Source organism: Merops nubicus, unplaced genomic scaffold (genome assembly GCF_000691845.1).
Source record: "Merops nubicus isolate BGI_N331 unplaced genomic scaffold, ASM69184v1 scaffold3464, whole genome shotgun sequence".
NCBI lineage: Eukaryota > Metazoa > Chordata > Aves > Coraciiformes > Meropidae > Merops > Merops nubicus.
In genome coordinates this window covers 75,085-97,436 of record NW_008603429.1, presented here as the reverse complement: position 1 = coordinate 97,436, position 22,352 = coordinate 75,085, and the positions used below count along the sequence as shown (strand labels likewise).

Genomic DNA, 22,352 nt, shown 5'->3' with positions numbered 1-22,352 from the left:
AGTTTTTTTCTTAAACTTTTCATAAGTTTTTCAGTGAGGTAATTTTTTAGCAAATTTCTTTTCTGTGTTAATACCAGAGGCAAAGTGAAGAAAGAATCTGCTTCGGTGATTAATCACAGAAAGGTGTTGGTTTTTTTTTCCTTTGTAACTGGTGATCAAAGAATCTGAAAAACAGACATGTCTCCTCCTTGATGTCTTTACACCCAGAAAACATGTCTTGATAGAACGAAAGCTCAGGGGATGGGAGAGTGTCTTCTGGCTTATGCTGTTTAATAACATTACAATTAGACTCTGCCTGTTTAATTAGTGTTTCAACATCACTGTTTGATTCTAACTACTAGTTCTCATAGTCAATTGATACAGTAAAGTCAACCACTAGTTCCAGTATTGCATGGACGTTTGAATTGTTAATTACTGGTTATAAATTTTGTCTTAATTTACTCCCTAAAAATAGGTTGAATCCTGAAAGGTTTCTTTCCCACAGTCTCAATTTCAGGTAGTTGACATTTATACTGAGGAATATATTGCTTACTTAGATACGTAGTTCTTCAGTCTTTATGCCTTGTCTTAGTGATGCATATTGTTTAATGGAACTCTGCAAAGCAGCAAAGGCCTAGTTCTGTGTCGGTTTCTGGAGTTCTTGTTTGTTTGTTTCCCTATGTTTTATTATTTTTGGTGTGTATTCTGATTTTTGCTGGTTGCTATTTTGTTGAAGGGATTTTTTTTTCCTTTGAATTCTTTTGTTAAAACACCTTTTTCTTATGTAATTGTTTAGGGTGAGTGATGAAAAAGATGCTCGAGGTTATCTTCAAGCCTTGGCCTCTAAAATGACAGAAGAACTAGAGGCCCTGAGGAACTCCAGTTTGGGTGCAAGAGCGACAGTAAGACTCCACTTCCATATGTCAGAACTGGTTTTCTTTGAAAAACACAATTGGATAATTTCAGCTGCAGTCTGTAGAGTGTGTTAGTCAAAAATTCAACTTTCCTAGAGGTTCCCTTCTGAATAGGAAATTCACTGTTCATTAATCAAGTAAATCAGTATCTTTAGAAAGTATTTTTATCTGTGATGTTGTTCAACTAGCTACTTTATAGTTACATATCAATTTGCTGAAGCATATATATACTTAGGGTCATGAAAGCCTTAAAGTCTTTTGTTTGTGAAATGTGAATGTCCTTTATAGGTGCCACTTGAATTGAGGCACATCAAAACTAGAATTCACCAGATGTCTTTACTTTTGAGATTACTACAGCATAAGACATTCATCTGGCCTATTTAGTACCTGAGTTTAAAAACAGTAATGCTAATAACAATCCTCTTTCGGTTTTTAATTTTTAGATTACTTTGGAATGAATGAACTCTTACATTAAGAATGTTACAGACTGCGAAATGTAATTGTTGAAGTTAGTTCCATTCCTCATTTCCAGCTTTCTTTCCTCTTACTGTTTCTCCTCCCACTTTTTGATTCCTCACTAGGACATGCCCTGGAAGATGCGCCGCTTTGCAAAACTGGATATGTCTGCGAGGCTGGAGCTGCAATCTGCTCTTGATGCTGAAATCCGAGCCAAACAAGCTATTCAAGATGAGCTGAATAAAGTCAAAGCTTCCTGTATCTCTACAGAGTGGTAAGACTGAATTGTTCTGATGGAAATTTACTTTTGATACCTCCCAGTGAGTGTCATCAGACATGATTTTAATTACCTTGTCTGTCCAAATTTGATAATGATATGATATGATTTGATTTGATATGCCAGTTTCTTATATCCAAATGTGAAAAAAGACTCTGTCTCCGTTGTTTAAGCAGCTAAACACTTACTGGGAAAATTTCAAATATTTAAGACTTTTTGAGGGAACACTTTAATACAATCTCTCATAGTTGTGAAAACAAGTTCAAATGCAAGCAGAGTTTGGGTCCCCAGCTTCAGCCTAGCTCAGAGCACTGACTTGTTTTGCAGCTTTAGGAAAGGAGTTGGGCAGAGCTGAGGTTCAAGTATGTTATCTGTGAAGTGGGAATACCTTGTCCACCTGACTTGTGTGTTTTTCAGACCAGGTAACATGATGATAGGCAGCATTGTAGGTCCTCTAAGAACAGGAGAACCAGAGTTTGCTTTAGTAGGCAAGGGTGAGAAGCACAGTGGAAATGCATGGTAGAGTTGCCTGTCGGCTGTGAATTGGACAGTAATGAAACATCTCTCAGGTAACTGAGAAAAAGAATAGATCAACATAACCTATCAGTATCATAGGTACTGCGAATAAACAAATTTAAAAAATAATAATTTTAAGCATAAAAATACATGTGGTCTTTTTTTATCATTCACAGGGTACAAGCTCACTCAATTACTCATAAATTAGAAACACAAGCCCTCTTTACTGGGTAAACAGGGACAGCTAATGACTTGTTCTCTTCTGTTTGGTTGGGTCTTTTTGAAGCAACCATACTAAACAGGTCACAGTAGATGAATTCTGAATTCATTCTGGCATTTGATGATATCTGGCATTTGATGATATCAAGAAGCTTGCTGGGCATTAACTCTTATAGCATGCAGAGATGGGCAAAGAAAATTTTACTTGTATTGTGGGTTCTCAGTATTTATGTAAGTTTTTTGTTTGTATTCTTTTGAAGTAAATTGCAAGAGTCTGAGAAGAAGAACATGGAGCTGTTGACGGATATTGAAAGGCTGAAAAAGGAGACAGAAGAGCTTAGATCAGAAAAGGGTATGGCAACTGATATCCAAGTAAATAACATGTTTCATATTGGGGGGTACATCTTACCAATTAAGTGTCACCTTGCAGGTAAAATACGATGCCAGCAGATGCTGACATACAAACTGTGAGCACAACAATTGCGTGTTAAGATGTACCCACAGCACCTGCCTTTTCACTTGTAATGCATACTTGTCACATGCTTCAGTTTTGTTGATATGCTTGAACCAGTAAGGCATTATTTCAGCTGGAACTGTATTATTTTTATTTGGGGTGTATGGTGCCTTACTGCTGAAGAACTCTTAGAAGTACAGATATTTATAATTTCCACCCCCCCCTTTATGATGGGTGAAGGTATTTAGACTTGAATACCGATCATACTGCTCTTCATCTATGAATGTTTTGGCCCTGACTGCATGGCAAGTAAATAACTGCAGAGGCATTCATAGCATTTATTTCTTTCTGGGGTGACTTTGTTGATTGGTTTTGTAACTGTATAATGAGCAGTGTGGTCATGTTTGCTTTGCTGGGGTATTAAGAGTATGTTCCGGGATTTCTGGTGCATCTGTCTAACAGTATTTTGCATGGTTGCTGGGAGAAAAGACTTTTTGGTAGTTCTGGAATTAAAAAAAAAAAAATTCATTGAGAGTTGATTAATGCTTTGGATAATTCTTTGCAGTTCCCGCAGTAGCCCTGCTATTTGTATCTTAGGAGTCACATGGGAAGAAGTGATTTTTGAGACTGAATGGAATTACCTGACTTTCTGTAGGGAACTGTTTGAACTCCACAGTTTCAAACCTGGCAACAATTGCTTTGTAGAGATGTCAAATATTGTTCAGCCTTTGCAACCTAACAGCATGGCAATCAATAATATATTGAAGTTAATATTAATCTCCTATATATAGGCCTCTAAGTGCTGGTTGACTGGTAGAAGTAGTACAAGCCCATGCAGAACATTAAAAAATGACGGGTGCTGATGGACTTGGGAAACTTATACCTGTTCATCTTGGTGTTTAGCACTGGTACCAGGATTATGCTTCTTCCAAGTGCTTGAAGAGGAACTCCTGGTAGCATCTCCCTGGAGACAATAATGTTTTGACATGTCTCACATCGATTTATAGATTATCGAACTGTCTTAAATATTATGCACGGTTACTTGGCTTTTGAAATCTTCCTTCGCATTAAACAATCTGTTAAGATTTATAATTAATATTTTACCCTGTATTTTTTTCCAGTGTTTAAAACTTTCTTGGTTTTGTGACAACCAAGATAAATATTTCTCTTTACTCTAAAAGAAAAAAAAAAGGAATTTACTATTCAAGTAAAAGTTATTATCCTTTTTGACAGAAGTAGATTAATAAGATTCTACTGCAACTGTTCAAATATTTTGATAGAAATACACCTTAATCCAAAATCTTTACTATATTTGAACTGGGTTTTCTCTTGTAAGAAGAAATATATTGATGACATACAATATATTGCTATCATGAACTGTACAGAGGATTCAAATGGAGTCAATGTACAGTGATAGAGTAACTTCCCATTTGTGGAAATTGATTTCTAGGAGGGGATTACTTAAATTAGCATATGCATTCTTTGCTCTTTATAAATGTGTTCCAGAAGCTGAGGAGAGTAGGGAAAAAAGATTACTAAAAATTTTTCTGTACAGTAGCAGGTAGTTTGAGAATGGTTTTTAGTCTTTTATTGGGGTTTCAGTGGATTTGTATTTTGAAGAGGAAAGAATGCTTTGTAACTTGTTTGTTCATTGCGGGTTGTATTTAGTGCAAACAGGGTGATATGGACAGTTAGAGCAAGGCACTGGCAATTTTTTAAAACAAATAAATTGCTTTTGATGGCATCAGTCTTTTGAGATGCACACAGTCCTGCAGGCTCTGGTCATAAGGAGTATATGTGTTTATGATGTATTTGTACTGTTAAGGAAGCTGGAGTTTCTACACATATGTGATTTATAAATACCCAGACAGCAACTTGAATTGTTCCTCAAAGGAAAGAGCAAAGGAAAAAAAAAATCATCTGCCGCAAGTTAAAATAACAGTCAAGATGTGTCAGCCTCTGTGACTTCACAGGATGCAGCACTCCTGCCCTACTTGCTGGATGAAAGCTGTGTGGCTGGTGTAGCATGAGAGAGGCATTTGATGCTTTACCCAGGGTTGTATTACTCTCGTACATTCATAAGTGAGCAGTGGCAGACAGACATAGAACATGGGTCAGGGAACTTGTATTATTTGGAAGTGCAGCATGTTCCTCAGGCAGGTTATTCTGTAGGTTTTTGGGGAAGCCCACTGTTTGCTAAAGGTGTCTTGTCACAATAGGCTCTCCAGGGTGGGACTAGAGCAGGGCTGACACCTGCTGTGCTGGTGTGTGTGCCTGCATGTGGTGCAGTGTGTGGACATAGCACATTAGAAACCTCTGCCTTCTGCTTAACAGACATGTACATATGATGTTTTCAGGTGAAATTCACACCACACATGCTAGCTTGGAAAATTCATCCTGGGTGTGGCCAACAGGACTAGGAAAGTGATCCCCCCCCCTGTACTCAGCAATGGTGAGGCCACACCTTGAGTACTTGGTTCAGTTTGGGTCCCCTCAGCACAAAAGAAGACACTGAGGTGCTGTAGTGGCTCCAGAGAAGGGCCACTATGCTGGTGAAAGGTCTAGAGCACAAGTCTTACAGGGAGCAGCTGATGGAACTGGGGTTGTTTAGCCTCAAGAAAAAGAGATTGAGGGGAGACATTGTGGGTCTCTACAGCTAACTGAAAGGAGGTTGTAGAGAGGTGAGTGCTGGTATCTTCTCACAAGAAATAAGTTATAGGACAAGACAAAATGGCCTCAAGTTGCACCAGGAGAAGTTTAGGTTGGATATTAGGAAAAATTTCTTCACAGAAAGAGTTGTCAAGCACTGGAATAGGCTGACAGGGGAAGTGGTTTAATCACCATCCCTGGATGTGGTTAAAAGTCATGTAGATGTGGTGCTGAGGGACATGGTTTAGAAGTGGATTTAAGATAATGGTTGGACTTGATGATCGTAAAGGTATTTCTCCAACCTAAACTATCCTATGGAAAGGTTAATTAAACATACCCTGCTTGCTTAGTGGGTATACGTCTTTTAAAATCTTTTACTCTGGAAAACAGACCAAATGCAACAACTCATTTCAAAAAGATGTAGGTGGTTCAGGTGGATACTCAAACCCTGATTCAGCAAGGCAAAGGTCCTCCATGAAAAGGTCATTTTTCTGTAGCTTAAAAACCTGCTGCTGTTTTCTAGGTGTAAAGCACCAAGACTCACAGAATTCTTTCTTGGCATTTTTGAATGCGCCTACCTCTGCTCTGGATCAATTTGAAGTAAGTGTACAGCTCTTCTAACTCTATGTTAATCAGTGCAACTACTGCTGTTGTGTGTAGGTTATACACAGATTTGCGGAGAGTTTGCTACTGTATTTTAATCAGATTGCTTTGTTTATATTTGTGTATAATAATGTGTGAGAATTGTCATTTGCAGTGCTGGCTGGCTTCTCTCGAGCACTGGCAGTGAATTCTCTCTCAAGCCTTCAATGCAGAAAAAAGCACAGCTGTGCCATTCCTTTGTATTCAGAAAAATGCTAGGTAATGCAGATACTGGTTTGGTAAAAATGAGAGAAAACAGATAAACCTTGAGCGTATTGCGTGAAGTCAATGATAGTCTCTAATAGTTTGTGTTCATCTTTTGTTCATTTTACACAGCTGTAAAATCCAGATAATTACTACTAATTTCCTCTCCACAGATCCTATATATTTAAAAAAATCTACTTAATTCCTTTTTCACAAAAGACCAGTTTAGGTAGAAAATCTGGAAGAAAAAAGTGGAAACAGTAGCATGCATTTCACATCTTCTGTTTTTTAATCAACAGTAAGCAATGCATCATTTCTTTTGAATGACCAGGGGGTTGAAATATTGGTCCAACTGAATTCAGAGGGGACAAGGCACGACCTTTATAGTTGTGCACTGGTCTAAAATGTGCCCATTTTTTTCCTGATGGGTGTACAGGGTCATCACGTTTAGCTATGAAAGAACACAATCCCTGATGTTCTGGTGTTCCAAATTTTCTTTCTTTTCATTGTGTATTCATTAATTCATTGTTCTCTCTTGAAATACTCACAATTAATAACATTTTTTAAATTTGCTTTTTAATTATTTATCTTAGAAGTTGCTTTCAATAAAAAAATCCTGCTGGAGTATAGGAACATTATTTTATTGAGTGAATGCTGGCAAAACATTGGGTTTAATACAGGTAGTGTATTGCTTAATTGTCTATGAAAGGCAATTAATGAAAATTTACTGAGCTGGCTATTACTGGCACTAGTTACTTACAGTTCTTTATTTTTTTACTTTCATTCATACTGAACAGTTTTCTTCATCCGTTTCTCTCTGTTTCTTTTTTTTTACTGCTGTTTTCATTAAAATAGGATTCATTTTCCTCCTCTTCATCCTCATTGATTGATTTTATGGATGACGTAAGTCTTTGACTTTCAAACCAGTAAATCCCTCAATAGCAGAAATCAGTTGATTGATTTGGAATATTCAAATGTTAATGCAGTCAACTTAAAAAACCTTCAAGTGCAGTGGAGAACAGAATATTCCTATAATAGCATACTTACACCTATTTATAGAGGTAGATGTGCAGTTTTAGAGTAAGTGTTTTTCTTTAGGTGCAGGTGAAGAAAACCTAATTGCAAACAGTTTTTCTAATGGAGAATCTGCTTTTGAGCCTTATCTAGAAGGCCTTATCTCTTTGAAAATGGTTCCAAAATCACTGGCACATTTATTTAATTTAGTTCTATTTCTTCCTATTATGTGATCATTAGTTGTTTTCAAAAGTTTTCTGATCACTTCAGTGAAATTGTTTTCTTTGCATACACTTAATTTCTGTTTGCCCAGATAAAATATTGTCTCTGTTCTAGCCTGTATTGTTAGAAGTAGTTTTCATAATAACTGAATATACCACTTTTTATTGCCATTTGAGGGGCTCATTTTCTGTCAGGACAGCATTTAAATACTTACCCTAGTTAACTGCACACTAAGGGAATTTAGTTAAAAGCTGAAAATTGACTGCATTATGTTTCTCCCAGACTGAACAAGTAGCCACATGAAAGTAAATAACAATAAGATTTTAAAAATCAAAGTATATACTGTGCATCCATGGTAGAGAACCATCCATTACAACTCTGTAGGTATTGTGTGTGTATGTCTGTGTGTGCATGTATATATGTGTATACACATATTTATACATGTAGAGTTAAAATTGTATAATCCTATTTTGCATTTAAGTGTGATATAATTAATTTTATCCTAGAAATGTCTTCTGTGAAGGATGTAACAAAGAGATTATAGTATATGAGCCTGTTCTAGTGATTGGATTTCCTTTCACAAACTCTGAAAGACTGCTTTTCTTCTACATGCTTTTTTTCTGATAATCAGGTATATACCTTAGATAAAATGTAAAGGTACATCTGTGTTGTAGTGTAGTAGAAGGTTTTTGCCTGCACTTCTGTATAGCATACAGAAAATTTTGGCTTGCTCATATTTTTGGAATTTTCTTAGACCACAAAAAATGAGAGTACAGTTGCCTGTCATGTTAAATCTACAATAAATGAATAATATTTATATACTTTATCCAGATTAAAGAAGCGTTCTCTGTGTTGCCTGAGTATTGGGTACACTTAGTTTGTGTCAGCAGGTTCTTTCATAGAAAGATAACTAAACATTTTTAATACTCTCTTCTAAGATGTGTTAAAAGAGAGATAAAGTACATATGCAGCAGTCCCTGATAATATTCTATTTTTCAAGGGAAAACTTAGGACAAGAAAGTTTTCATCATTGCCATCTAGTGAATTTTGAAGAACGTCAGTACTTTATTCTGTGTTTAGTGTTGGTTTGTTGTTTGTTTGTCTCTGGGTTTTTGGGGTGCTTTGTTTTGTTTGTTTGTTTTAAAGAAGGTATATTATTTTCATAAGTATTTTGACAAAATCACCTTTTCTTAAAAGAAAAATCTATACAAGTGAATAGTTTTCAGCTGTTGGCATACATCCTTTAAGACACTTGTCTTGATTAGTCCACCCAGATCAAATATTTTCAGATACTCATCTTAGTCTTGGATAAACCTCCAGGTTTTAATGTGTATATTGTTGCACGTGAATGACTTACCTAATACGTGCAGACTCAAACTTCCCTTGTTACATCTTCAATCTGAGTCCAGCAGGAGGGTTTTTTTTTTCAGTCGCATTGAGCCAGAGTATGTATGGGCCTGGCCTGGTCTGGCCAGAGGCTATTGTCTGTAACACTGGGGCAGAATTCTTCCTCATAGGACAAAACTGCAGAAGAGGGTTGACGGTTCGAAATGGAAAGAGTACCTTGCAGACAAATACAAGACTTGTTGAGCTATCTGTCTTTATTAGGAAGAGAAATAAAGCTAATGTTTGCATTCGTAGGTGAAAGGTGGAAAGTCGTGCTTAAAGTCAGTTCAATATCTTTCATTTATTGGACAATTATTTAATTCATAGAGAGATTCATAACATATAGACTTTGAATTATCAAAATGAATGGTTATTTATGTTCTAGCTCATTGAGTTGGTTCAATATCAATGTATTAGGCAGACTTAAGTGAAAGCAAGGGCATTAAAAAGCCCTTCCCACTGGATGTGACCACCATTCCCTTTCTAGTATCTTTTTTTGACTTGAAGGGCAGTTTCTTGTAGCAACTCAAGAAGAATTAATCTGTGCTCAGTCCAACCTGAGAAGCGTGTGGTTTTTTATGTACAAGGAAGAATTAGAAAACCTCAGGTCAGGCTCATGCAGTGCTGCAGTATTGCATGGGTTTCAGGAAATCCTTTCCTGTCATCAAGAGCCCCAAGTAAATATTAATAATGGCCCATATTATTTCTTCAGCCTCTGTGCTTCATTAAGAAATGACAGAGAGTGTAAAAAGAATACCAGTTACCTAGCACTCTTTGCAAGGTCTCTGCAGTCTATTTAACATACAGATGTGTAAGCAGCACCGAGTTTGGCCCACCCATTACATTTGGAGTTTGCAAGAGTTCAGTGTGTCTTGTGTATCTGACATCCAAGTAACACTGTTTATAGCACTCTGAATGACTGGAGTAAATTCTAGTTTTTGTCATGAGGAAAATGGTAGTTCTGCAATTGCTACTGGAGAGTGAAGTGCTCAGAATTGGGGTTTGACATATGGACTATTCCCTTCTCTGCAGAGATGTGTGATGATTCTTGTCTCTGAAGAGAAGGGAATCATCCATATGTCAAACCCCAGTTCTGATACTTCAGAGAGAAGTAGAGCTATATGTCCTGCTGCATCTGTAGCCTGCAGGTGCTGAGCAAGAAGAGTAGCAGCTCACTATTCAGACGGGTAGCAGTCACTGGTGGTTTCACCTGTCCCTCCCTGAAAAGATACTTGGTCAGGCTGGCAGAATGTGGTGCCCAAATCCTCATAGCTGCAAAAGCTCATGCCCTCAGAAATGATCCTTCTGCGTCCTGTGCATGCAGGAGGGTGCAGAGGGGAGTAGGAGTGGATTTTGCTGTCCCTGGTTTCTGATTTTGGTGAGGTGGAAAATCACCCCCAGCGACTTTAATACACTAATTTAGAAATCTTTGCTGCTGTTTCTCCTGTGTGTTGCAGGCTGTCTCTCCAGTAACGTCGTCTAGCTGTAAAGTCTCCTGTGTTCACTAGAGTGTCTGATAGTGGAACTGTTGAGGTTTGGGTTTATTTTGCCAGGTGGATCTTTCTGTATCTTGACAGCTACTAGAAGCCATCAATTTGTTTTATTTAAAGATGAATTTGTGATTATTCAATAACAATAAAAGGAAATGTCATCTTCCCTTGACAAAATTATTTTCCCCAGTTGCTAGAAAATATTATTTTCCCCTGTTATCAAACCATTATGAATTAAAACTAGATTTCTTAAAACCTCCTGCAGTCTATTCTCACATGTAGTCTCCCTGGGCTTTGGTTAGACTAAACTAATCTGAATTTTGTAAATAACTACAGAACAAATCATGTTCTGATTTCTCATGATGAAACAGAATAAGTCATAGTACTGTGGCTAGAGCCCTGGCTCTACCTGAACATTCATAATTGAATTTAGAATAATTCTGATTCTTAATGGCACTTTAAATTGGACATAATGCCCCTCCAAGAGATTTTTCTTTTAATGATCTTTCTTGAAGTACAGAGATGCTAATTGCCAATTAGTGGTGTAATGTACTCTGCAGTTTCATTGATATTGACCAGTGTAAGTCTACAGACTTTAAAACTACTGTTCTTCTCTCTTTGTTTTTTTTTTTTTTAATGTTTTTCCCCCTCTTGTTGCCCCAGCCTATCTTGTTTCTAAAATACCTGTGAAAATGACCATGTTTGTGTGTGTGTCTAAGCACTACCTCTGGAAATTTAGAGCAACAAGTTCTGAGCTGATGTATCTGTCACTGTTTGGTTTTGTAACATTTTCTCCTCCTTTCTTTGTTAAAGCGCTCTCCTTCCTGTACTCCAGCTAACAAAGGCAGACGTGTAAGAGGCTGTCTCACTCTTTGTGGCCCTTTATTTTTTGCCTGTTGTGTACATGCCTTTGTTTAATGTATGGATTGTGTATCTACCTCACTGCATGTCTGTGCTGCTGCTGCTGTTTGCTGCTGCTGCTGCTGCTGTGCTTTTTGTTGTTTTGCAGCTGTGGGCTAAAAGCTTTTGGACTATTTCGTTTGGTAATTCCGTGAGCAGAATATCACAGTAACGGGAGAAGATGCGTTGGGTACTTTCTCATTTGAACATGAAAGTTCCTTGTGAAGGCTGACCAGGTAGATGCATGTTGGGAAAATGAGCCAATGTCAGATGAGGGCCTCTTTGTCTCCTTGCCCTTAGCAGAGGGCATGTGTTGAGTTATGGGAATTGCCTCTAAAAGTTTGGCAATGGGAGGCATGTCATATGGCAAATAATAGAAAGTACTGCAGTACAGAGATAAATGGGAAGTAGGGAACTGAGTAAATTGGAACATCAAGGAGGGCAGGAAAAATTCATACAGGGAGAACAGAGTTGGATGTGTTGTAGTCTGTTCAGCTGGAAAGCTCCATGGTGTTTCAAAAATCACTGTATATTTTTAAACATGGTATTATCAAAGCTCTGTCAGACTGAATTCATACCAGGCGTGCTATCTCCGTTTTAAACTTGTGCTGCCACTTTTGATTCTTTCATAAGATTATGAGGATAGGAATAGGAAAGCATACAAAGCATTTATATTGAATATTCAATAAGTAATAATACTCAACAGCTCTAATTATGACCTTACCCAAGCAGCTGAAAGCACACCACTCAGTGTCTTAGGCAAGCATAAAGAAACAGCTTGGTTTTGTCAGCTGTGGCTCAAATTCAGAAGTTCATCTCTCCTTAAGATGTGATTAAACACTGGCCAGCTTTGGCTCAACCTACACAGATGACACTGTCTAGGCAGCTAAGCACAGTCCTGTGGAAGATGGCAGGGCTATTAGAATATCTAGGAAATATTGAAATATGCTTTTAATAATCCGGTGGATTAGTTTAATTTTAAAGGTGTTAATACAGTCCACAGAAGGTTTTTGGCCATAGTTGAGTCAGGTTGCTTTTGTACTTGGTTCTTCTCATTAAAGCAAGGAATTTGGAGTTCAGTATGGTCTAAGGCCCTGTTTCTACAGTGAAGGTAGTAGTTAATTTCCCTTCAAATTCTGTAATGAATGGATCAGGTTCTCTGTTTTGTGGGCATTTTATGTTCATGAGTAAAATAAAAATATATTTGTTACTGGTTCATCAGTTGCCTTCAGCCACAAAGGTTTTGTAGCACATTCCAGAAAAGTTCTATCATTCATATCAAGCTTGTACTAAATTTTTTAAGAGACACCATGAAAATTCTTTGGTATGCAGATGCTACTTTGAAAGGGAAGGCCTTTTGAGTATCTGGAAACATTTATGAAATGACAGATTAGATCTCTGAGTTCAACTTGCAAAAGAAAAGGAATGTCTGCTTCTTGCTAGGAACCATTTGCCTGTAGTTACTCATTGGGCTTATTTTTAATAACTCTTTTAAGTAGAAGGTTAAACAGTCCTTGAGTGAACGTCAAGTTATCACGTGTTTAGACTTGATAAAAAAAAACCCTTTAAAATAATTGAAGCACTGTTACATGTCTGGGGATTTACTACCTAAGGGCATCAATGTTTCTAATACTGGATAAAGCTTCTAAATATTATTTGGTTCTGATAAATCTGAGCACAGAATTTTTGCTTTACTGCTAATTTTTGGCCTCAATGCTTGAAACACATGATCTACGTGTAGACAACAGGTGTATTCCAGTGAGACAATTTCATGTTTTCATTACAGAAATACTTGCAGGCATCTTAATAGGCCTAAGTTGATTAAGCTGATCATTTTCCACCAGATATATTTTTTTGAAGGCTATAATAATACTAGAAGCCATCAGATTTAACTCACTACTATTAAAAAAAGAGAAAAAGATACCAGGAACTGCACCTGTTTGCTACCATGACTGAGTTTCTGGAGAACAGGACTATATATGCATGTGTAAGATTGGCTTGGCAATATATTTTATTCCCAAAAGGCAGTAAAATTTGTGGGATTCTTTAGTATGATGTAAATGGCATATGAGATAAACACTGGAACGTTCAAATGCTTTCTGTAACCGTTGCTGCATATTTTAGCTTGTGTGCAAGGTAGCCAAACCCTTAGCAATGGGGACCTGATGATAGCATTGCTCCAGAAAGGCCAGGTATGCACCAGAGACTTCTGAAGGCTTCCAGCTTTTAGTTATATTATTAGTGGAGAAAAACATCATCTCGCTCTGATTTTTTTTTTTTTTTTTTAAATATATGAATTTCAATAGGAAACTTTGATATGGAGATGTCTTGTTTTCAAGGACATTCTCTGAGTTTTCAGTTGGACTGACAAAAGATGACTTGTTATCCAAGATACCTGGTTGTACCCATATGCCTTGTTGTTCAGTGTAGTTCTGTGTTGGGCTTAGTTTCATTGTATATCAGGGACTGGGAAAATATTCCCCTGAAGAAACTATTCCTGGGAAGGATATTTTGGTAGTTCATATGGGGTACAAAAACCAACTCAATTCTCTGTGAGTATAACTTGCACTAACCTCAGGAAATATGTTGTTTGCGCTCCCTTTTCATCTTATTTTGTACTAAATATGTTTGCAGTGATTTCTATGGACTATATTCACTCTGATGAATCTCTGTCACCAGTGGACAAAACCCAGTAGTGTTTAGAAAACATTCACCCTTTAAAAATGCTGAATTACAAGTCTGTTGAAGTGTTTATCAGGCCCCTGAACTAGCAGCTCTTATGCATGTGCTCACCTCTTAGCAGAAGCCTTGGCGTGTTTGTATTCAATAATTTTCACTGCATTTTTGTACTTTAATTAGGAAATTGCTTAAAACTGAATTTTTATCCTCTCAGTTCTCTCTTAGGAATTCTACTGCTCCCCTAACTTATTTTGGTAAGAGCTGAGAATTCTCTTTTAATGTTGTCTTTGATTTATTTTTTTGGTTGTCTTTTTTTTCTCTTGAACTGTTCTCCTAGATTGATTCCGTTGAGAATTTTACATTGTCTAATACACCGTCACGGGATGATGATAGCAAGTCTCACCTCCATTCAAGATCAAGATCTCCTTCTACAGCTAGTGAGATTGAACCAATCGAGGTACTTCAGTGTTGACAAGTTTTTGTCTTTATTTTAGGAGTAACAGTTTCACTCTTATAAAAATCACTATTGCAAATCCTTTTGTTTAGAATGAAGCTCACTCTGTAGCAAGACTATTTGACCTTGTAATAGCCTTCTGTGTTAGTGGTGAACTGTATTTTGGGGAATGTTGCACTTCCTTTCACATACAGGTAATGAACTGGGGATGGGAACTATGTTGAATCAACTATTTGATATGGTCTCTCTTCATAACATGTCCTTAGTCATTAATATTTCAGAAAAGTTGGCACAAAGTTAATGTTATACTGTAGTTTCCAAGAGCACACTTTGGTGTCCTGCGGAAAGTCTTGTCAATACAAAATATTAGCCAATCTCTGCAACGACAACAATGTATCTCCTTTCTCTGTTAAAAAAATTAACTGTCTGATTATTTCAGATTAGAAAAGATTGAATCAAACACTTAAGATAATACAGAGTTATTTTTGACATTTAGGAGATGAATCTTACACATCATTTTGCTGAAAAATAAGATTTGGTTTTCTGAGTCCTTGTGTTAATCAGTCTGGTTTCATGGCTTCTGTGTTTCGGGATGGGTGGGGTGGGATGTGGTAGTCTTTTTACTTTATTCAAGCTAACTGTGTTAGTGTGTATTTGATGTCTTACTGACCCTCTTGGGTCTGTGTTCAGGTTACAGATCATCCTCCCCGTTCAATTCACACACCCACCATGAGGACAACATATATTGGATTGGGACTCTCTGCACCAAAGGTATTCAGTCAAGCATTCACACTTCTTATATAGTGAGGGGGAAAATACCAGTCCTGGAGAACTGTTCCTCACAATACTTTTACCAAACCTGCCTAGAAAGAGTCTTTATGTGCAAGCTGGTTGCCTTCTAAAATTTAAACTTCTTCATTCTTATATAGTGTGTTGTGACAACTTGTACTGAGCATTTCACTGTAGCGGCACAAAAGCATTCAATTGTAGGAGAAGCAGTAGTTTGGACATTAGAAAAGAATAAGAGAATGACAACATAAAGCAAGGAAAAGAGACTTCCTAGAAAGCATGTTTTCCAGCATGTCTGACCAACCTCTGTCTTCTGCAGACAATCTGATGTCATTGTGGGCTGGTGTCAGATTAGCATACCTGTGTGCTAATTAGATGCTTATTTTTGAGAAAAGGCAAAGAGAAAGCCTAGAATCATAGAATGGGTTGGGTTGAAAGGGACATTAAAGATCATCTAGTTCCAACCCCCCTGCCATGGACAGGGACACCTCCCACTAGACCAGGTTGCACAAGGCCACATCCAGTTTGGTCTTGAACACTTCCAGTGATGGAGCAGCCACAGCTTCCCTGGGCAACCCGCTCCAGTGTGTCACCACCCTCATAGTGAAGAACTTTTTCCTAATTTCTGATAGAAATCTACTCTTTTTCCCATTTGAACCCATTACCCCTCATCCTATCGCTACAAGCCCTCATAAAAAGTCCCTCCCCAGCTTTCTTTAGGCCCCCTTCGGGTACCGGAAGGCCACAATTGTGTCTCCCTGGAGCTTTCTCTTCTCCAGGTTGAACAGCCCCAACTCTTTCAACCTGTTCTTGTAGGAGAGGTCTTCCAGCCCTCACATGAAAATGAAACTGTAGGTTTGCATTTTTTTATAAGCAGTGTAGAATGAGCACTACAGCCAGCACTGCAGCACTGGGCTGGGAGAAGGAATTTCAGGCTTTCTGTCTAAGGGCTTTTTACTTGCATCAATACTGATTTTACATCAGTTGTTCAAATTATTTTGCTGTTGGGCAAGTAAGCGAGTAAATATATGCTAATTCCCAGTGAACTGTGTATATTCAAGCAAATGAGGAATAAGATACAATCTATGAAAGGAAAAATTTTCCATCAAAGTTCCAGAAGTGCCTCAATGGCTTATGTATCTTTTGTATCTTTTAAAAACTGACAATTTTTCTGCAACTAATCAATGAAGTAAGTCTCTCTAACAGATCTGTTTCTCTGCTTTGATAAATTCCAGAATAACATAAGACTTTGTCTAAAGGAAAGTAAAAGGTTTGAGTATTCTGTGGGTAACATCTTAGTAAATCAATTAAAAAAATACTGTAAGTGCATTTGGAATCATGTGAAACTGATTTGCTTTCTAATTTAGTATGTTCCCTAAAGAATCTTCTTGCCTTATGATTACATCAGTTTCTAAAGTTAAGTATTGTTTCCCTGCAAGTTTCAAAACAAGACATCCATCTTTATACAGAAAGCTTCCATTTTAACAGTAAAGCTGTCATTAAATATGAATGCAATCTGAGCCCTTATCTGAGATGTCCTATGATGTGAAATACAGGAGAGTGAGTAAAATTTTAATATACCTACTCATTAAAGTAGTCTGCAAAATTGTTTTGTTTCAGATCACATGTGTTATCCAGGTTGTTTTGGCAGCCTTTGTGTTCACCCTGTGCTGTGTATCCTTTCCCCATCTACCAGTTTTACTTCACTGGGAGTTTTTTTAGAAAAGAAAAAGAATCTTCCTAGATTTTATATAAGACCTTTCATTAATTTGACTACCACATTACGTAGTCATTTAGCCTTGATATCATAGCATCAGCACTCCCACCCTTGAGGGCAGTGAGGAAATTAAAACACTCATGTAGTCTGTGTGCCCAAGAATTAACAAGAAGAGAAGCCCTTTCAAAATCAACTTCATCTGTCCTCTTGCTTTTAAATCAGGTGTTCTGAAATTGCCTATGCCTGACACCATAAAAATGAACTCTGTCATGTTTTCTGTCTTAAAAGGTAGAATTTTGAAAAAGTCTCGTGTTTTTCTTTGAACTAAGGCAGCACCTCTTACAGAGGAGCATTGAATTTGCAGCTTAGAAAATACTGTGGTGGTTTGACCTTGGCTCGCCGCCAGGTGTCCAGCAAGCACATACACACAATCAACTTCTAGAGTGCAATGGAATAATTTGGGCAACTTTACAGTTGCCCAAATCTGTAGTGGAAGCAAACTAATTTTCTGAGACAAGATCCAGTTTCCATGGTTTCATTTATAATGGATGGCTTAAATAATCCATAACAAGCCCTGATAAGGAGGGTTTTTTTGGCTCGTGTGTTAGGAGCTCAAATCTGTTTCAGCAAATACAAATAAGTGACCTTTTTAAATGCACCTCTGCACTCTTAGGTCTGTGAGAAAAACAAGAGTAAAACAACTGTTCTTCAGAAGTGTTAACAAGTATTAACATCCTTGTTTGCTTGTTTTGCAGCCTAAAGCCCACCAGTTTGTAGTGAAATCATTTAATACACCAACAAAATGCAATCAGTGCACTTCTCTGATGGTCGGTTTAATACGACAGGGCTGTACTTGTGAAGGTAAGCACAGAAGTTGTGAACAAGTTCTTACAGGTGCAGATTACACGGTAAGTGTAACGTGACAATGCAGAAGTCTTCTGTTCATATTTTGAATAACTGCATATATTCTCATGCTTCAGTCTGTAACGGTGGAAGCCAAACACCGAGCATCTTACCTAACAGATTGCCTAGTTATCTGGGGACAGACATATTCCATTTGGTAGTTGAAGAGCTTAGTTCACTTTACTTAAAGTAGTGATAAGGGGCCACAGCCAGTGGTCAAGAATGCTGACAGCAGCTTTGATTTCTGGCTTAGGACAAAATGTAAGACAGCGTTGACATTCAGAACCAATTTTGTTTCTTTCCAGGACTAATTTATTCTAGGTTTGTATGTACATAGAATGACACTCTCCATTTAGAGGATCTTCCAGCTTTTTCTTTGGTAGTAGAGTTGAGCCTAGAGGAAGTCATAGAGACTATCTCTGTATGAGCTTCTGATGAGGCTCGCTCTTACCTGGATGATACCAGACTGCATATCCATACTTTTCTGAAAATGAGAATACCAGAATGCAGAGCAGATAAAATCATGAGCTGCTGCCGTGCGCAGACTTACATTTCTGTCTTGGGATAGCAAGGCTCAGTGAAAATATTCACTTGTTGGTCAAAAAGAAAAAACAGAATTTCCTTAAAAATGTCATTGTCATAGCTTTCACTTTGCAAAATAAATAACCATGAAATCTTTTTGTTTCTTCTCCTCGCAAGTGTGTGGATTCTCTTGCCACGTGACCTGTGCAGACAAGGCTCCTGCAGTGTGTCCAATCCCTCCTGAACAGACTAAGGGACCTTTGGGAATAGATCCACAGAAAGGCATAGGAACAGCTTATGAAGGACATGTCCGAGTAAGTATCAGGTAGCTGCAATTGGGGCACTTCTATTAAATTTGTTGGGTTTTGGAGCTGAAATTAAACTCTACTTGGTGCATTGGGGACAGGGCAGGGAGAGTGGGTGTGGATGCAGTTTTACAGTAAGATAACAGCTTGGAAACTGTGACCTAAATTTTCACAAAGCAGCTCTTAGCATTTTCAGTAGTAACTTTCTCTCCATGTCTGTTGGCCATGGTACTTTGAGTGGGTCTTGAATAGCCCATTTGTAGAGACCAGATCATCTTACAGGGCCTGTTGAGTTTTTCATTCTTTCTGGTGATGCCCAGAAAGCTGACAGCATCCTGGCCTGGATCAAAAACAGTGTGTCCAGCAGGAGTAGGGAAGGGATCATGCCCCTGGACTTGGCACTGGGGAAGCCACAGCTTGACTGCTGGTTTCGGTTTTGGGCACCACAGTAGAAGGAAGACATGGAGGTGCTGGAATGGGTCCAGAGAAGGGCAGCGGTGGTGGTGGAGTCACAATACCTGGAGGTGTTCAAAAAATGTGTAGACATGGCACTTCAGGGTGTGGTTTAGTGGCCATGGTAGTGTTGGGTTGATGGTCGGACTTGGTTGTCTTAGAAGCTCATTGGTATGGATACTTTTATGTAAATACTAAAAAAATTGCTCAACACAGTTTTGACCATATTCCTGTTGACCAACTAGAGATGGATCTCTTATCTATTTAATATAGCTTTGAATGATTCTTTGAAATAAGAAGAATCTGCACTGCTATGAATTTTTAAAATATGTTCTGATGTCTGTGGCTGTTTGCTGCTCTTACTGCACCTGTGCTGTTGCTTAACATTATCACTGAATTAAAGCTTGTCAGCTTAGATGAGAGAATTGATTTTTGTACTGTCTGTCTGATTTTTGATTGCATGCAAACTCACAGAGATCTGATCAGGATTTATTTTGCTCAAGGTACCGAAACCAGCTGGAGTAAAGAAAGGTTGGCAGAGAGCACTGGCAGTGATCTGTGATTTTAAACTCTTCCTCTATGATGTAGCAGAAGGAAAAGCATCCCAGCCCAGCGTGGTAGTGAGTCAGGTCATAGACATGAGGTAAGCTGCTTGGTGCTGAGGGGGAGCTTTTCAGGGGCTTGGGGAATTTTTTTCTGCTTTTCTTTTTTGTGAAATCAGTAAGCAAGCTCCAGAGCTTTTATGAAATACTGTAATCCATGCTGAGAGCCTCTAATTTTCCAGAAAAAATGAAACAATATTTGCAGTTAGCCTGAACTATACTTGTGTGTTCATGTGTGGGAATTTAAACTTTCATTACTGCATCATGTGCCAAAATGCATCTGTTCAGCTGTGTGGAAGAGCTGAAAAGAATAAAGAAGAAAAATACATTCTTTCGGGGTTGAATAGAGTTTGGAAAGACAGCTAAAAATTTGTTACAGGATAAAACTAGTACAATTTTTGATTCAGAAGGGATAGATAGTTTTTTCCACAATGTCTTCAGTATTACTTCAGTACTACCAACTTCATGATGTAGGTTGGTTTATCCAGGATGTCTCAAACAGCTGGAGCTTGCAGCTTCTAGTGAGTTTGGCTTTTTAGGAAAGAGAGCAGTGTCATTTGTCTAGGCTTATTTTTAAAATTTGATTATTTTTCAAAAAAGATTTTAATTTAAACAGACAAAAATCAGAAACTCTGAATAGATTTCATCAACATTTACTGGGAATTAATTGTGTAGCATTGTGTTTGTGAGTTTCATCTGCAGATAATGAGGAAAGGATAATATTAAAAATTAGACCTCAGTATTGTCTTTTACTCTTTTAACTCTTTTCCAATTATGTCTGTGGTTTTTGTAAGGGATGAAGAATTCTCAGTGAGTTCTGTCTTGGCCTCAGATGTCATCCATGCCAATCGAAAAGATATCCCCTGTATCTTTAGGGTAAGTATTATGTCTTAGCCTAATGTGCAGGGTCCATTCACTGACAGCTTGCTAGTATTTAATTTCCTTTGCAAGTTCTGGCCCTGTGGTATCCATGGCAGCAACAGCAATGCATAGGGATCTGTGCATATATCATTTTCATGGTAAAAATAGAACGGGTACATTTAAACAAGTTCTCATCTCCCCTTTATGTGAGTTTTATGTTTTTTAACCTTCACAGTAAGGCATACTTTTCTCAGCCTCGTGGAAATCATCTGGAATTACAGAATCACGGAACATCAGGGGTTGGAAATCGAGTCCAACAATCGAGTCCAACCCCCCTTCCAGAGCAGGGCCATCTAGTCTAGGGCAGGTCACACAGGAACGCATCCAGACGGGTCTTAACAGCCTCCAAGGAAGGATAGTCCACAACCTCCCTGGGGAGCCTGTTCCAGTGCTCTGTAATTCTTCTGTTCCTCATGACCTTCTACATTTTCATTTCCTAAAGTTGCCTTCAGCTTCTCAATTTAATTTGTTGTGTTATTCCTGAAGCCTTTATTTGATGTGTTTTCTTTGTATATATGCATTGGATCTCTGAAAACTCCCATTCGTTGGGCTGTCACTATAGAAATGTAGTGTAAAATGCTCATCAAAATTTATATCTAGTATCTGGTATCAGGTTTTTGCCATCGTTGGCTTTTTCTAATATTCTTCTTATTTTTACCAGCTATACTATTGACGCTTTGACCTCAATGAAATCTTTGGTGTCTTATTAATTCCCCTATCATTTACAATACTATTATATTTCAGCCCACGTTTTTCCAGCTTTCAGACTGTTTTCATCACTCTGCATTCTGAGAGGATATAAAACTGCAAAAAGGGGCTTTCATTTTTATCTATAATAGCTGTGCCAAATACATGAAAAGGATTATAGATCATTCCTCCATAAAGACCTTTCCTGTTGCATTAAATTATTAACAGCAACTGTTGATCTTAAAAAACCCACAGAATACTTTGTAAGAAATTAGGAAGGTGCTGGTGGACAGCTGGTTGAACATGAGCCAGCAGTGTGGCCAGATGGCCAAGGCAGCCACCAGCATCACGGATTGGTTCAAAAACAGTGGGTCCAGCAGAAGTAGGGAAGGGATTGTGCCCCTGGACTGAGCACTGTTGAGGCCACAACTTGAGTACTGGGTTCAGTTTTGGGCACCATAGTAGAGAAAGGTGCTAGAGCAGGTCAAGAGAAGGGCAACAAAGCTGGAGAAGGGTCAGGGGAACATGTCTTCTAAGGAGCAGCTGAGGGAACTGGGATTGTTTAGTCTGGAGAAGAGGAGGCTGACGGGAGACCTTAGGGCTCTCAACAGCTCCCTGAAAGGAGGCTGTAGTGAGGTGGGGGTTGGTCTCTCCTCCCAGGTTACTAGTGATAGAATGAGAGGAAATGGGCTTAAGTTGTGCCAGGGGAGGTTTCGATCGGATATTAGGAGGAATTTCTTTCCTGCAAGAGTGGTGAGGCGTTGGACCAGGCTGCCCAGGGAGGTGGTGGAGTCACCATCCTTGGAGGGGTTCCAAAAACTTGTGGACGTGGTATTCTGGGACACGATTTAATGGTCATGGTCTTGGTGATCCTAGAGGTCTTTTCCAACCTTAATGATTCTGTGACTCTATGAAATGCTTTTCATTATAAAATTCCTGTGAGAAACAATTTTGACTACCTGATTTAGGGCAGACATTTCCAAATTGTGGAATACATT

General features: G+C 38.2%; 1 protein-coding gene across 1 annotated transcript in view; it reads left to right on the top strand.

The window, feature by feature from the left end:
- Positions 1-775: 775 nt before the first annotated feature.
- Positions 776-22,352, top strand: part of LOC103771349 (serine/threonine-protein kinase MRCK alpha-like) — a gene marked incomplete at its 5' end in the record, with an annotated part of 45,156 nt that continues 23,579 nt past the window's right edge. The window contains 10 exons of the mRNA XM_008938642.1: positions 776-881; positions 1,475-1,623; positions 2,622-2,713; positions 5,988-6,064; positions 14,339-14,458; positions 15,146-15,226; positions 17,717-17,822; positions 18,564-18,700; positions 19,648-19,787; positions 20,541-20,622. Coding sequence (XP_008936890.1) covers positions 776-881; positions 1,475-1,623; positions 2,622-2,713; positions 5,988-6,064; positions 14,339-14,458; positions 15,146-15,226; positions 17,717-17,822; positions 18,564-18,700; positions 19,648-19,787; positions 20,541-20,622 — 1,090 coding nt within the window. The remainder of the gene's footprint in view (positions 882-1,474; positions 1,624-2,621; positions 2,714-5,987; positions 6,065-14,338; positions 14,459-15,145; positions 15,227-17,716; positions 17,823-18,563; positions 18,701-19,647; positions 19,788-20,540; positions 20,623-22,352) is intronic.